This window comes from Macaca nemestrina, chromosome Y (genome assembly GCF_043159975.1).
Source record: "Macaca nemestrina isolate mMacNem1 chromosome Y, mMacNem.hap1, whole genome shotgun sequence".
Taxonomy (NCBI): Eukaryota; Metazoa; Chordata; class Mammalia; order Primates; family Cercopithecidae; genus Macaca; species Macaca nemestrina.
The window spans coordinates 2,144,054-2,157,134 of record NC_092146.1 but is presented as its reverse complement, the minus strand read 5'-3'; the positions used below and the strand labels follow the sequence as shown (position 1 = coordinate 2,157,134).

The window sequence follows — 13,081 nt, the reverse complement described above, 5'->3', positions numbered from 1 at the left end:
TCCACATGAACCAGAAAGTGTTGTAGTGTCACTATGAACCAGGAAGCGTCACAATGTCCCTGCAAACCAGGAAGTACTACAATTATCTGTATGAACCAGGAAGTGTTACAATGTCCCTATGAACCAGGAAGTGCTACAAATATCCGGATGAACCAGGAAGTGTTATAATGTCCCTATGAACCAAGAAGTGCTAAAATTATCCATATGAACCTTGAAATGTTACAATGTCCCTATGAACCAGGAAGTGTCACACTTTCCCTATGAACCAGGAAGTGTTACAATTATCCACATGAATCAGGAAGTGCAGCAATGTCACTATGAACCAGAAAGTGTCACACTTGCCCTATGAACCAGGAAGTGCTACAATTATCCAGATGAACCAGGAAGTGTAGCAATGTCCCTGTGAACCAGGAAGTGCTACAACTATCCGGATGTACCAGGAAGTGTGGCAGTGTTCCTATGAACCAGTAAGTGATACAATTATCAACATGAATCAGGAAGTGTGGCAATGTCACTATGAACCAGAAAGTGTCACGCTTTCCCTATGAACCAGGAAGTGCTACAATTATCCAGATGAACCAGGAAGTGTAGCAATATTCCTGTGAACCAGGAAGTGCTAATTATTCCTATGAACCAGAGGGTTGCAAATGTCTTTATGAACCAGGAAGTGCTACAATTATCTGTATGAACCAGGAAATGTTACAGTGTCCCTATAAACCAGGAAGTGCTACATTTACCCATATGAACCAGAAAGTGTGACAATGTCCCTGCAAACCAGGAAGTTCTACAATTATTCAAAGGAACCAGAAAGTGCTATTATCCATATGAACCAGGAAGTGCTACAGTTATCCATATGAACCAGGAAGTGTGGCAGTGTCACTATGAACCAGAAAGTATCACAATGTCCCTATGAACCAGGAAGTGCTACAATTATCCAGATGAACCAGGAAATGTGGCTATCTCCCTATGAACCAGGAAGTGATACAATTATCCATATGAATCAGGAGGTGTGGCAATGTCACTATGAACCAGAAAGTGTCACAATTTCCCTATGAACCAGGAAGTGCTACAATTATCCATATGAACCAGGAAGTGTTATAATGTCCCTATGAACCAGGAAGTGCCACAGCTATCTGTATTAACCTTGAAATTTTACAGGGTCTCCATAAACCAGGAAGTGCTGCAATTAGACATATGAACCAGAAACTGTTACAATGTCCCTACTAACCAGGAAGGTCTATGATTATCCAAATGAACCAGAAAGTGTTGCAATGTCCCTGTGAACCAGAAAGTGCTACTATTATCCATATGAACCAAGAAGTGTGGCAGTGTCGCTATGATCCAGAAAGTATCACAATGTCCCTATGAACAAGGAAGTATGCTACAATTATCCAGATGAACCAGGAAGTGTGGCAATGTCCCTATGAACCAGGAAGCAATACAATCATCCATATGAATCATGAAGTGTGTCAATGTCACTATGAAGCAGGAAGTTTCACTATTTCCCTATGAACCAGGAAGTCCTACAATTACTCAGATGAACCAGGAAGTGTGGCAATGTCCCTATGAACCAGGAGGTGATACAATTATCCATATGAATCAGGAAGAGTGGCAATGCCACTATGAAGCCGAAAGTGTCACAATTTCCCTATGATCCAGGAAGTGCTACAATTATCCAGATGAACCAGGAAGTGTGGCAATGTCCCTACGAACCAGGAAATGCTACAATTATTCCTATGAACCAGAGGGCTGCAAATGTCTTCATGAACCAGGAAGTTCTACAATTATCCATATGAACCAGAAAGTGTTGCAGTGTCACCATGACCCAGGAAGTGTTACAGTGTCCCTACAAACTAAGAAGTGCTACAATTATCCCTATGAACCAGGAAGTATTGCAGTGTCCCTGCAAACCAGGAAGTGCTACAATTATCTGTATGAACCAGGACGTGTTACAATGTCCCTATGAACCAGGAAGTGCTACAACTATCCGTACAAACCTTGAAATGTTACAACGTCCCTGCAAACCAGGAAGTTCTACAATTATCCAAATTAACCAGTAAGTATTGCAATGTCCCTGTGAATCGAAAGTATTGCAATGTCCCTGTGACCCAGGAAGTGCTACTATTATCTATATGAACCAAGAAGTACTACAATTATCTTTATGAAGTACTACAATGTCCCTATGAAACAGGAAGTGCTACAATTATCCCTATGAACCAGGAAGTGTTGCAAGATCCCTGTGAATCAGGAAGTGTGACAATTATCTGTATGAACCAAAAAGTGTTGCAATATCCCTGTGAACTAGGAAGTGCTACATTTATCCCTATGAACCAGGAAGTGTCACAATGTCCCCGTGAACCAGGAAGTGCTACTATTACCCATTTGAACCAGGAAATGCAACAATGTGAGCCAGAAAGTGTTGCAGTGTCCCTACGAATCACAAAGCATTACAATCTCCAGATAAACCAGGAAGTGTTACAGTGTCCCTATAAATTAGAAAGTGCTGCAACCTTTCAATGACCCAGGAAGTTCATTTACCATCTCTAGAAAGCAGGAAGTGCTACAACCTCCTCAGTGACCCAGGAAGTTCTCTTACCATCCCCAGGTAGCGGACGTACTACAAACTTCCCTAGTGACCCCGGAAGTTTATTTACCATCTCCAGGAAGCAGGAAGTGCTACAACATCCCCAGTGATCCAGGAAGTTTATTTACCATCTCTGGGAAACAGGAAGTACTACAACCTTCCCAGTGACCCAGGGAGTTCATTTACCATCTCTAGAAAGCAGGAAGTGCTACAACCTTCCAGATGATGGGGTACAGGACATCCCACCCTAAATACAAATGTAAGAGATTACGTGACACCCCAAAATATGCCACCTTGGCATACTGATTGCCTTGAGCTGAAATAAATCAAGAACCAGCCAAAGCACAACCCAAGGTCTCCTGACTTCACTGTAGTCACAGTGCTTGTCTGACATTTCTTATTGACTTTAAAATGTCCTGTCTGTGACATTCCTTATGACCAACAGGAAACCCGAAGCCAGGCAGTGGGAGCCAGGCCAGCCCCTGGATGTCAGGGGCTGCCTGCTTCTTTCACCGTGCACTGAATCTTGCAAATTTGCTGTGACCTCACGTACAGGGGGAAAAAGCTGTTTTTCCTTTGACATGCACACCATTCTCATCCTTCACTTCTGACACTGAATGTGTAGGAACAACGGCTTTTTTCTATCCACATACTCAAAATCTCTGGGACTCTGTGCTGAAAAGCCTTTTTTCCAGGTTCATCTCAGCCCTCCCATCCCTGTGACCCAGGGCCCAGGTAGCCAAGAAAACCAGCAATCACTCATCAATAAATGACCACTCATTCAATCCTTATCGTCATGTATTGGATCCAGGTTACTGGGGCCTCACAGGCTAGATCCACCCTCCAACAGCTGCATCTCAGCTATCCAGTGGGCTGGTGCATCTTCCAGGCAAAGATGATTTGAGGCTTTAGGAGAATTTGAAGGGCTGGGGGCAGCCATGGTAACCTGGGTGCCAAAGTCTTTCAATTACTTTTTTTCAGTGGTTCTCTCCACTTTTCTTTCTGTCTCTTTCCACATATGAACACCTCCTTCATCCTCTGATACAGGCCTCACTCTTATAAGGAACCTGTGATTCCATTGCAATTACACAGCTCATCCTAAATAATCTTCCCATGTCAAGATCCTTAATGAAATCCCACCTGCAAAGTCCCATGTGTTGCATAAGGTCACCCATTTACACGATCAAGGGGTTAGAATGTGGGCATCTCTGGGGACCAGTATTTCACCTGTCACATGGGGTTTGAACACCTGATGGAATCTGGGAGCCTGATGAGGAAGGGTGTCACCTCGGAGGAGCTGGGTCAAAGTGAACCAAGTAGCTGGAACAGGTGGGCATAGGAAGTTGGTGATTCCCAAGGGCACCACTTTGGCAGAAGACAGACAGTTGGGGACCCCTCTACCTCTCAGGTCTTGGATTTGTAGACAGAGACTGAGAGCCTCCCACCAGGAAAGGGCACTGTCTGCATATGAAGAGAAAGATACACCTTGCTAATGCAGTAAGAACAGGCCTAAAAGCAACTAACACTAATGAGAGGCTTTTGAACCTCAGAGAGGTGGACCCAAGTGATATCACTGGTTTCTTTTCGAGGGAAAATTTGAATTTTTTTTTTCTTTAACTGCACTCTTTAGGGTCTCCCAGTTGGCTGTTATTAGTATAGACTGCTTTTCTAATGGGAAGTGAATTTTGCACTTAGCTGCTGAAGGGAATGATGACATTACAAATGGGTACATGAGTGTAAGCAACAGCAGCGTGGGATCAGAGCCAGGATCTGAGAGATGCAGAGCTGGAAGGCAGGAGAGAGCTCTCTGGGAGCAAGCAGAGGGGAGCAAGAGTAATAAGCACTGAAAACAAGGATGGGCCCTGGGGACACTCAAAGGGACATTTTGAAGACTGGGCACTGACTGTGGCCTCACTCTGCTCCCCTCCATCCCATGCCATACCTCACTTCTTCTTTTCCCCCTCACTGAGCCCCACAGGCAGCCTCAGTTCCATTGACCACAGGCCCTTTGCACATGCCACACTTGCTACACAAAACTCCCTTTGGCCCACTCCTTGGGATATAAGTCATCCTCATTCCTCAGCTGTCATCTCAACTGTCGCATCCCCCCAGGGGTCCACATGTCCCCTGCCTAAGCCTCAGGCAACTAATATGGAAGCATCTAGAAGCCTCAAACCTTCATCACTGCTCTTCCTACAGCACTCCAAAAATACAAATAAACTATAAGCAATTCGGCAATAGAGGAGACTTTAAAGAGTTACTCAGTGTTTCGTTCACCACGAAGAAACATCTATGAAATCAAAGTTATCCCCTAAACCAGAGAAACAGGCTGTTACCACCAAAGTTCTGAGAGAAATGAGGAAGAAATGACCTGGAAGCAGAAGGAGAAAACACCACAGGCCTGTGTTTCTAAGTGTTTTCTAAGTCTAAGTATCATTGTGACCAGGACCTTATAAGAAAAAGCAAATTCCTGATCATTTTCACATCACTCTTCTCTCAGATGCAAAGAGTAAAAGATGAGAGCAAGAGTCGGGGGTGGAAAGAGAGGGAGAGAGAGAAACAAAGTAATTTATAAATGAACTGCGCTGGCTGGAGGAAGTTGGAACTCCAACCCTGCCAACACATGATTCCCTCCTGTTGATTTCCCATCCCATCATCATCTCCCTCCAGGTAACCAACACCCTCCACCACAGAGGCCCTAAGAGATGGGGACACATGATTGTGATCAGATTTGGGCGACAGGGTGTTTAAAAAATGGCTCTATCAACCCAGACGTGCTGGACAAACTGACGTGAAAATTCACCGTGGTTTCAGAGGTTGCCTTCTAGTGTTAAGCTTTTCAAATCCCGACTAAGGTTGGAGACAATTTTATACTGAAAGGTGATAATAAGGAGGCTTAAATAAAAGAAACATGAAGGGCTACATCAAATCCAACATTTTTCCAAAACCATGTAAGAATACACTTACATAATAGTTTCAATGAGTAATCAATAACTTACATGGTTTTGACGAGTAATCAATAAAAACCAGATGATTATACAAATATATATAAAGAAGTAAGAAACCTCATGGTATGAAAACCAATATTATATATTTTGGGAAAAAAGTACACCAGAATAGAGAGACCCTTCCTGAAATGAGTACATTTTTTAAAAGGCAATTTACTTTATTTAAAGGTTAATATCTTTGGGTTTTCACTTTAAAGTCAGGAATTTAAAATATCTGCTCTCTTCACTCATATTTAAACCTGTCCTGGGTTTACTATCAAAGGTAATACAACAAAAATACAAATAAAATGTGAAGAGAACATATAAACACAGAAAATTGAAAAATATTTTAAAATCATGTGCAAATAATATGATTGTCTTCTTAGAAAGGTAAGAAATGAGAAAAAAATAGAAATTTAATAAGGGATCATAGCTCAGGATACAGTAAGGAAAAATATATTAAATCCTTTCTATGTTACAACAATAAACAGAAAGATAGTGGGCATAAAAATATATCCAGAGAAACAAAAAAAAAAAAAAAGAAAAAAATTAGAACTGCATTAAAAGAAATCATCGGGGAAAGAGGTACGTCGAATATCAAGAAAAATCTCAATTTTGCAGGCATGTCGGCACTCTACAAGTCAACTCTTACTTGTAAACAATTCAAAAAAAAAAAAAAGGTTTTATTTTTCCCAAAAGGGAAGGGAGCAATGACAAAATGGTTCTGAGGTTCAAAGGAAAAAATGTCAACCGGGCGTGGTGGCTCACGCCTGTAATCCCAGCACTTTGGGAGGCTGAGACAGGTAGATCATGAGGTCAGGAGTTCGAGACCAGCCTGGCCAATATGGTGAAATCCTGTCTCCATTAAAAATACAAAAATTAGCTGGGTGTGGTGGTGGGCACCCGTAGTACCAGCTGCTCGGGAAGCTGAGGCAGGAGAATTGCTTGAACCCAGGAGGCAGAGGTTGCAATGAGTCGAGATCATGCCACTGCATTCCAGCCTGGGCGACAGAGCAAGATTCTGTCTCAAAAAAAAAAAAGTCACCAAAATCAGAACGCTCAAATATAAGACACCATGAATAAAAATTTGAAGACTTGCCTGTCAAAAAAATACTGTTAAACTATCTAATGGCAAAAATAAGATGAAAAAGCATTTTCATAGTAAATGGCTGGCAATATTTAATGTCTATAAAAAAATGAAGAACACTTATAAAACAGTAGGGACATATCGGGAGATAAGAATAAAGGCAAAGTAACAAATACCTAAAAGAAGAAGTAGGCTGGGCACAGTGGCTCTTGCCTGCAATCCTAGCACTTTGGGAGGCCGAGGCGGGTAGATTGCCTGAGCTCAGGAGACCAGCCTGGGCAACCTGGTGAAACCCCGTCTCTACTAAATACAAAAAAAAAAATTAGCTGGGCACGATGGTGTGCACCTACTGTAGTCCCAGCTACTTGGGAGGCTGAGGCAGGAGAACTGCTTGAACCTGGGAGGCAAAGGTTGCAGTGAGCCAAGATGGTGCCCCTGAACTCCAGCCTGGCGACAGAGCGAGACTCTGTCTCAAAAAAAAAAAGTAGTATATATGGCCAATTGATGTACTATTTTTTTTTTTTAATTACAGAAGTAAAGAACTGAAACTAGGCAAAGATTAATGTTCCATGTGATAGTACACGACAAAGGGTTTCTAGGTGATCACCAGCAGTAATGACGGTGGGAAGAAAGGGACATCTGCACATATCCCTGGCATCAAAATAAATTCATATAATTCTGGGGCAATTTCAGAACCAGGTCAAAAGCTATAGAAGTACTCGTACACATTGATCTAAACAATTTGCATTCTAGAAATTGATTCAAAGGAATAAAAACAAGTGCATAAAGTTGATTCAAATTGGCTTTGAAATCCGTAATTCTAAAATGTTAGAAGAAACATAACATGTTTGAAATTAAATACTGAAGTATATAATTATGTGTGAAACAAATAAGAATATAAAATTGACAGTAAAAGTCATGTTAGAAAGACTTAAATGACATGAAAAAGTCATTAAGAAATATGAATATGCCAAAAATAACGTTACTAGCACATAACTATCAAAATGTCAACAGGATTTGGACACTATATTTTTCTGTGTTACAAGTTAAACAAGCGTGTAAACAAAAAAAAAAAATTCAGTAACTATCTAATTATTCAAAAAGCACTCACTTCTCCACTGGGAATGCAAAGATCCCTTCCTTCATATCATGTCTATGTTTAAAACCTGGCATTCAACTTTTTAGAGGTGGAATCCAAAAAATCTCAGAATTTAAGATCCTATTTAAGATTTATGACTTATATCTTAAAATCTTAGAAGTAAAATCAGGACACTAAAAATGTAATCCAAATAAAAATCATATAGTTGAAAACTAGGTTTTTCGCCACTTCAACACTGGAATTTCCTTGTACAAGGAGTGAAGAGTGAGCACAGGTTTCACGTGAAATCTCCTCCCAGCTGACATGGACATCAGTGTCCTGTAAACAACATACAGATGACCCACAGGGTTACAGGCTCTTACCAGTGGAATCAGGCTGCTTGGGGTTTGGACTTGGCTTTGGTTTGGGTGCATCAGGTGGTGCTGGCTCATCTGTTTGTAAGATGAGAGTTGCGATTATGAGTGCCTTGCAGTGAAGAAAATGAAACATCAATTTGCATACAGACGTTCACTAAACAGATAAAAACTGGACCTTGTTCTTTGTCATGGTGGGGATACCCATACAGTCTGCTGCCAATATCCTTCCAACATCTTCCAGCTACAGTACTTATCTTCAAGTATTTTCAATAAAACCTATCAGGCAGCTTTTCAGATCAGCTATAGAATTGGCAAGGTACTGTGTAAAACGAAAATACAGAAACCCTTGTTCAACTGTATTAAGAATTTCAAGATGACAACTACAGACTCATAAACCAATATGGCGCCCTTGTAAGCATGGGTCCTTGGGTGATCGAACAAGTCACCCACTCATGAAGCCTAACCTGGCCAGGGGAGTCACATTTGCCTTACATCATTCCAAAGACTGTAAGAATTTTAAAATAAAACTATGCATACTGGTAAAAAAAAAAAAAAAAAAAAAAAGAAAGAAAAAACAGTCCAACAACATCAAAAACAAACGACGACACACCTACCCTAATTTTCCACTGTGCAAACAGGTTTCATTGATCATTCACAAGAGATATGTTTTTTGGAAATGATAATAATTTGGTGGTAATAAGCAAGTCGGCAACAGAGGAGACTTTAAGGAGTTACTCACAGTTTCCTCTGTCATGTAAGGAATCTGCTAAGTCAAAGTCATCCCCTAAAGAAGGGAAACTGGCTGTTAACACCAAAGTTCTCAGAGAAATGAGGAAGAAATGATCTCGTAAACAGATGCAGAAAACGCCATAGCCCGACGTTCCTAAATACTTTTCTGGAAATCCCTCTAACCAGAATCTCAACAGGAAAAATGAATTCCTGATCATTTTCACATCACTCTCCCTTCTGATGAAAACAGCAAAAGACGAGAGCCAGAGAGAGAGAAATAAACTAATTTATAAACCAATTGTGCTGCCTGGACAGAGTTGGAATTCCAACTCTAACCTGCACATGGTTCTCTCCTGTTGATTTCCTGTCCAAATATCATCTCCCCCCAGGTAACCAACACCGTCCGCCAGGGAGGCCCTAAGAGGGGCTAGCGGGTGTCTAAAACGTGACTCTACCAACCCAGATGTGCCAGACAAACTGACGTGAAAACTCACCATGGTTTCAGAGGTTGCCTTCTAGTTTTAAGCTTTTCAAATCCCAACTAAAGTTGGCGAATTTTTTTTTTTTTTTTTGAGACGGAGTCTTGCTCTGTCCCCCAGGCTGGAGGGCAGTGTTGCGATCTCGGCTCACTACAACCTCCTCCTCCCCCAGGTTCAAGAGATTCTCCTGCCTCAGTCTCCTGAGTAGCTGGGACTACAGGTGCCCACCACCACACCCAGCTAATTTTTGTATTTTTAGTAGAGATGGGGTTTCACCATATTGGCCAAGCTGATCTCGAACTCCTGACCTTGTGATCCACCCGCCTCAGCCTCCCAAAGTGCTGGGATTACAAGGGTGAGCCACTGTGCCCAGCCAGGTTGGGGAAATTTTTATACTGAAAGGGGATAACAAGGAAATGTAAATAAAAGAAACATGAGGAGCTACATCAAATCCAACATTTTTCCAAAACCATGTAACAGTACATGAGTAATCAATAAAAATCAAATAAGTAGTCAAACATATTGCATATAAATAATATATTTCATGGTATGAGAAACTATATTATTATATGTTTAGGAAAAAAAGTATACTAGAGTAGAAAGAGGCTTTTTGAAGTGATTTATTTTATTTAAAGGTGAATCTCCTTGGGTTTTTGCCCTAAAGTCTGAAATAAAAGCTGTTTACTACACTTACAATTCTACATATGAAAAGCTGTCCTGGGTTTATCTAGCAAAGACAGTACAACCAAATTACAAATAAACTGTAAACAAAATGTACAAATATAAAAAAGAGGAAATTAAAAAAAATAATTTGCAAGCAATTTGTGGATCGTAAAGAAAAATATACAAAATCCTTTGTATATTATAGAAACAAACAGAAAAATAGTGGACATAGAAATACATTCAGAGAAACAAAAAACAATTGAGAAATCCATTGACAGAAATCATCAGGAAAAACAGATGCATCAAATCTCAAGGAAAAAGCTCAACTTTGAAAATGTTTCCCAACTTCTTTGATCAACTTATGTTTGAAGACAATGCAAATGAAATTAAAAAGACGGTTTTACTTTTCCCAAGTGGGAGACACGATGGCAAAATTATTCTCCATCAAAAAAAATTTAAAAACCAGAAAACCAACACAAACTTAAGACACCATTAAAAAAAATAGGTCTTGCTTGTGAAACATTCCTGTGAAAAATATTAAAAGGCAAAAATACATAGCAAAAACATTTTCATAGTGAGTGGCTAATAATCTTTAATATCCATAAATAACTGAAGAAGACTTATAAATCAGTAGGTACATATGATAATTTAAGAATAAAGGGTATAACATCCAATACACAAAAGAAGTATCCATGGCTAACTGGAATGCACTATTTTTTTTTTTAATTTCAGAATTAGAGATGTGAAACTAAGACAAGTTTGATACAATCCTTACACTATCTGACAAAGGTTTTGTAGGTGATAACCAGTAGAGATGGTGTGACGATAGGGACATCTGCACACACCATCGTCAAAATAAACTGGGACAATTCTGGGGCAAATGGTGAACCAGGTCAAAAACTAGAAAAGGACTCATCTACATTGATCTAGACAATTTGAATACCAGAAATCTCTTCAAAAAAAAAAAAGCAGATGAAGTTGACTCAAATTTGCCTTGTAATTCCTAACTCTAAAAAGTCAGAAGACACAATAGTTTAGACATTAGGGATTAGTTAAATAAATTAATGTATTATATATCTATATAGAAGAGTATATAATTGACAGTAAATGTCATATGATATAAATGATAAAATGACATGAGCAAATGTTCAGTGACTATTAATAACTATAAAATAGGCCGGGTGCAGTGGCTCATGCCTGTAATCCCAGAATTCTGGGAGGCCGAGGTGGGCAGATCACCTGAGGTCAGGAGTTTGAGACCAGCTTGGCCAGCGTGGTGAAACCCCACCTGTACTACAAATACACACAAAAAAATTAGCTGGGCATGGTGGTGCATGCCTGTAATCCCAGTTACTCAGGAGGCTGAGGCAGGAGAATTGCTCGAACCCAGGAGGCAGAGGTTGCAGTGAGCTGAGATCGTGCCACTGCACTCCCACCTGGGTGACAGAGCGAGACTCCATCCCAAATAATAATAATAATAATAATAATAATGTTACAGTGCAGCATGAACAAAAGACTGGCTTTATTACTTAACATTTGCTTCATTTAAACTGATATATAAAATATAAGTGCAAATAACCATCAAAATGCCAAGAGCGCAGGCACATTATTTATGATTCTGTGTTAAAAATTAAAAACAAAAACAAAACTAAAACCCTGAATGTTTCACAACAATTCACTTCAAAAACCAGTTGCTAGTCAGATTACCCTGAGAATGCTCTCATGTGTCAAAATAGCTGATACAAATATTCAAGAGCAAAAACATTGAAAACACCCAAGTTTCTCTACAGGGAATGCACAGGCCATTTTCTCTATACCAAGTTCATATGAAAATCTTGTGCTCAGTGTTTTAGAAGTTCCATACAATCTTGGAAGTAAAATCAGCAAACTAAAAATAAAATGAAGTCAAATATCTATTTCAGAAAACTGTGTACTTCCCTCCCTGCCCGATGGAATAACTCTGTACAGAGTTAATAGCAAGCACATGCTCATCTGAAAGCCTCTCATCCAGCTGACGTGGATGCCACTCTACTATGGACAATATACAGACAACCCATAGAGTGAGAAGCACTTACCAATGAATCCAGGTTGCTTAGGGTTTGCATTTGGCTTCGGCTTGGGTGAATTAGGAGGTGCTGGGTCATCTCTTTGTGACAATGAGAGTTGCAATTGTGACTGTCTTAGAGTAAAGAAAATGCAACATCAATTTGCATAGAGATGGCTGACAGATCAGGTAAAAGTTGGAGCTTGCTGCTTGTCATGGCAGGGATAACCATACACACAGCCTCCTGCCAACTTTCTTCCATCACTTCCAGCTACATTGTTTAACATCAAATTAAACTAAAGCAGCTGTCTAGCCCAGTGACAGAATTGGCAAGGTCCTGTGCAAAACAAAAATGTGGGACCCTCATCCCAACTGTATGAAGAAGAGCAACATGGTAACTACAGACCAGTAAACCAATATAGCACCTTTGTAAGCACAGCTCCCTGGGTGACTTCACAAGTCGCATGCCTGTGCGCCTCACATGGCCAAGAGAGTCACATTTGCCTTACATCATTCCAAAGACTAAACAAAAGCAAGTGAACTGGCAAAAAAAAAAAAAAAAAAAAAAAGTCCAACAACATCAAAAACAGACAACAACATCACACTTACTCCCTAAGTTTCTATGGTGCAAACAAGTTCCATTGATCATTCTCAAGAGGTAAGTCTCTTGCAAATGATAATAATTGAGTGATAACAAGCAAGTCAGCAACAGCGGAGACTTTAAAGAGCTACTCACGATTTCCTCCACCATAAAAGGCATCTGCGAAGTCCAAGTCAGCCCCTACAAAAAGGAAACGGGCTGTTAACACCAAAGTTCTCAGAAATGAGGAAGGAATGAGCTCATAAACAGAGAAATCACCAGAGCCCCATGTGACTAAATACTTTTCTGAATATGACTCTCACCAGGATCTCATTAGAAAAAGCAAATTCCTGACCATTTTCACATCACTCTTCTCTCACATGAACAGATTAGAGATCAGAAGGTCGGGGTGTGGGGCTGGGGGGAAGAGAGAAAGAGAAAGAGAAAAAAGAGATAGACACAAAGAGAGAAAG

General features: G+C 40.3%; 1 protein-coding gene across 24 annotated transcripts in view; it reads right to left on the bottom strand.

The window, feature by feature from the left end:
• Window positions 1-13,081, bottom strand: part of LOC105478064 (circumsporozoite protein-like) — a 70,181-nt gene that overhangs the window by 42,870 nt on the left and 14,230 nt on the right. For 8 of the 24 annotated variants that reach the window (XM_071089453.1, XM_071089454.1, XM_011735026.3 and 5 more), the window contains exons 5-8: window positions 12,765-12,809; window positions 12,060-12,159; window positions 8,853-8,897; window positions 8,120-8,188 (exon numbers count right to left, since the gene is read on the bottom strand). In XM_071089453.1, coding sequence (XP_070945554.1) covers window positions 8,120-8,188; window positions 8,853-8,897; window positions 12,060-12,159; window positions 12,765-12,809 — 259 coding nt within the window. The other 16 variants (XR_011618520.1, XR_011618521.1, XR_011618519.1 and 13 more) reach the window with 7 other exon arrangements.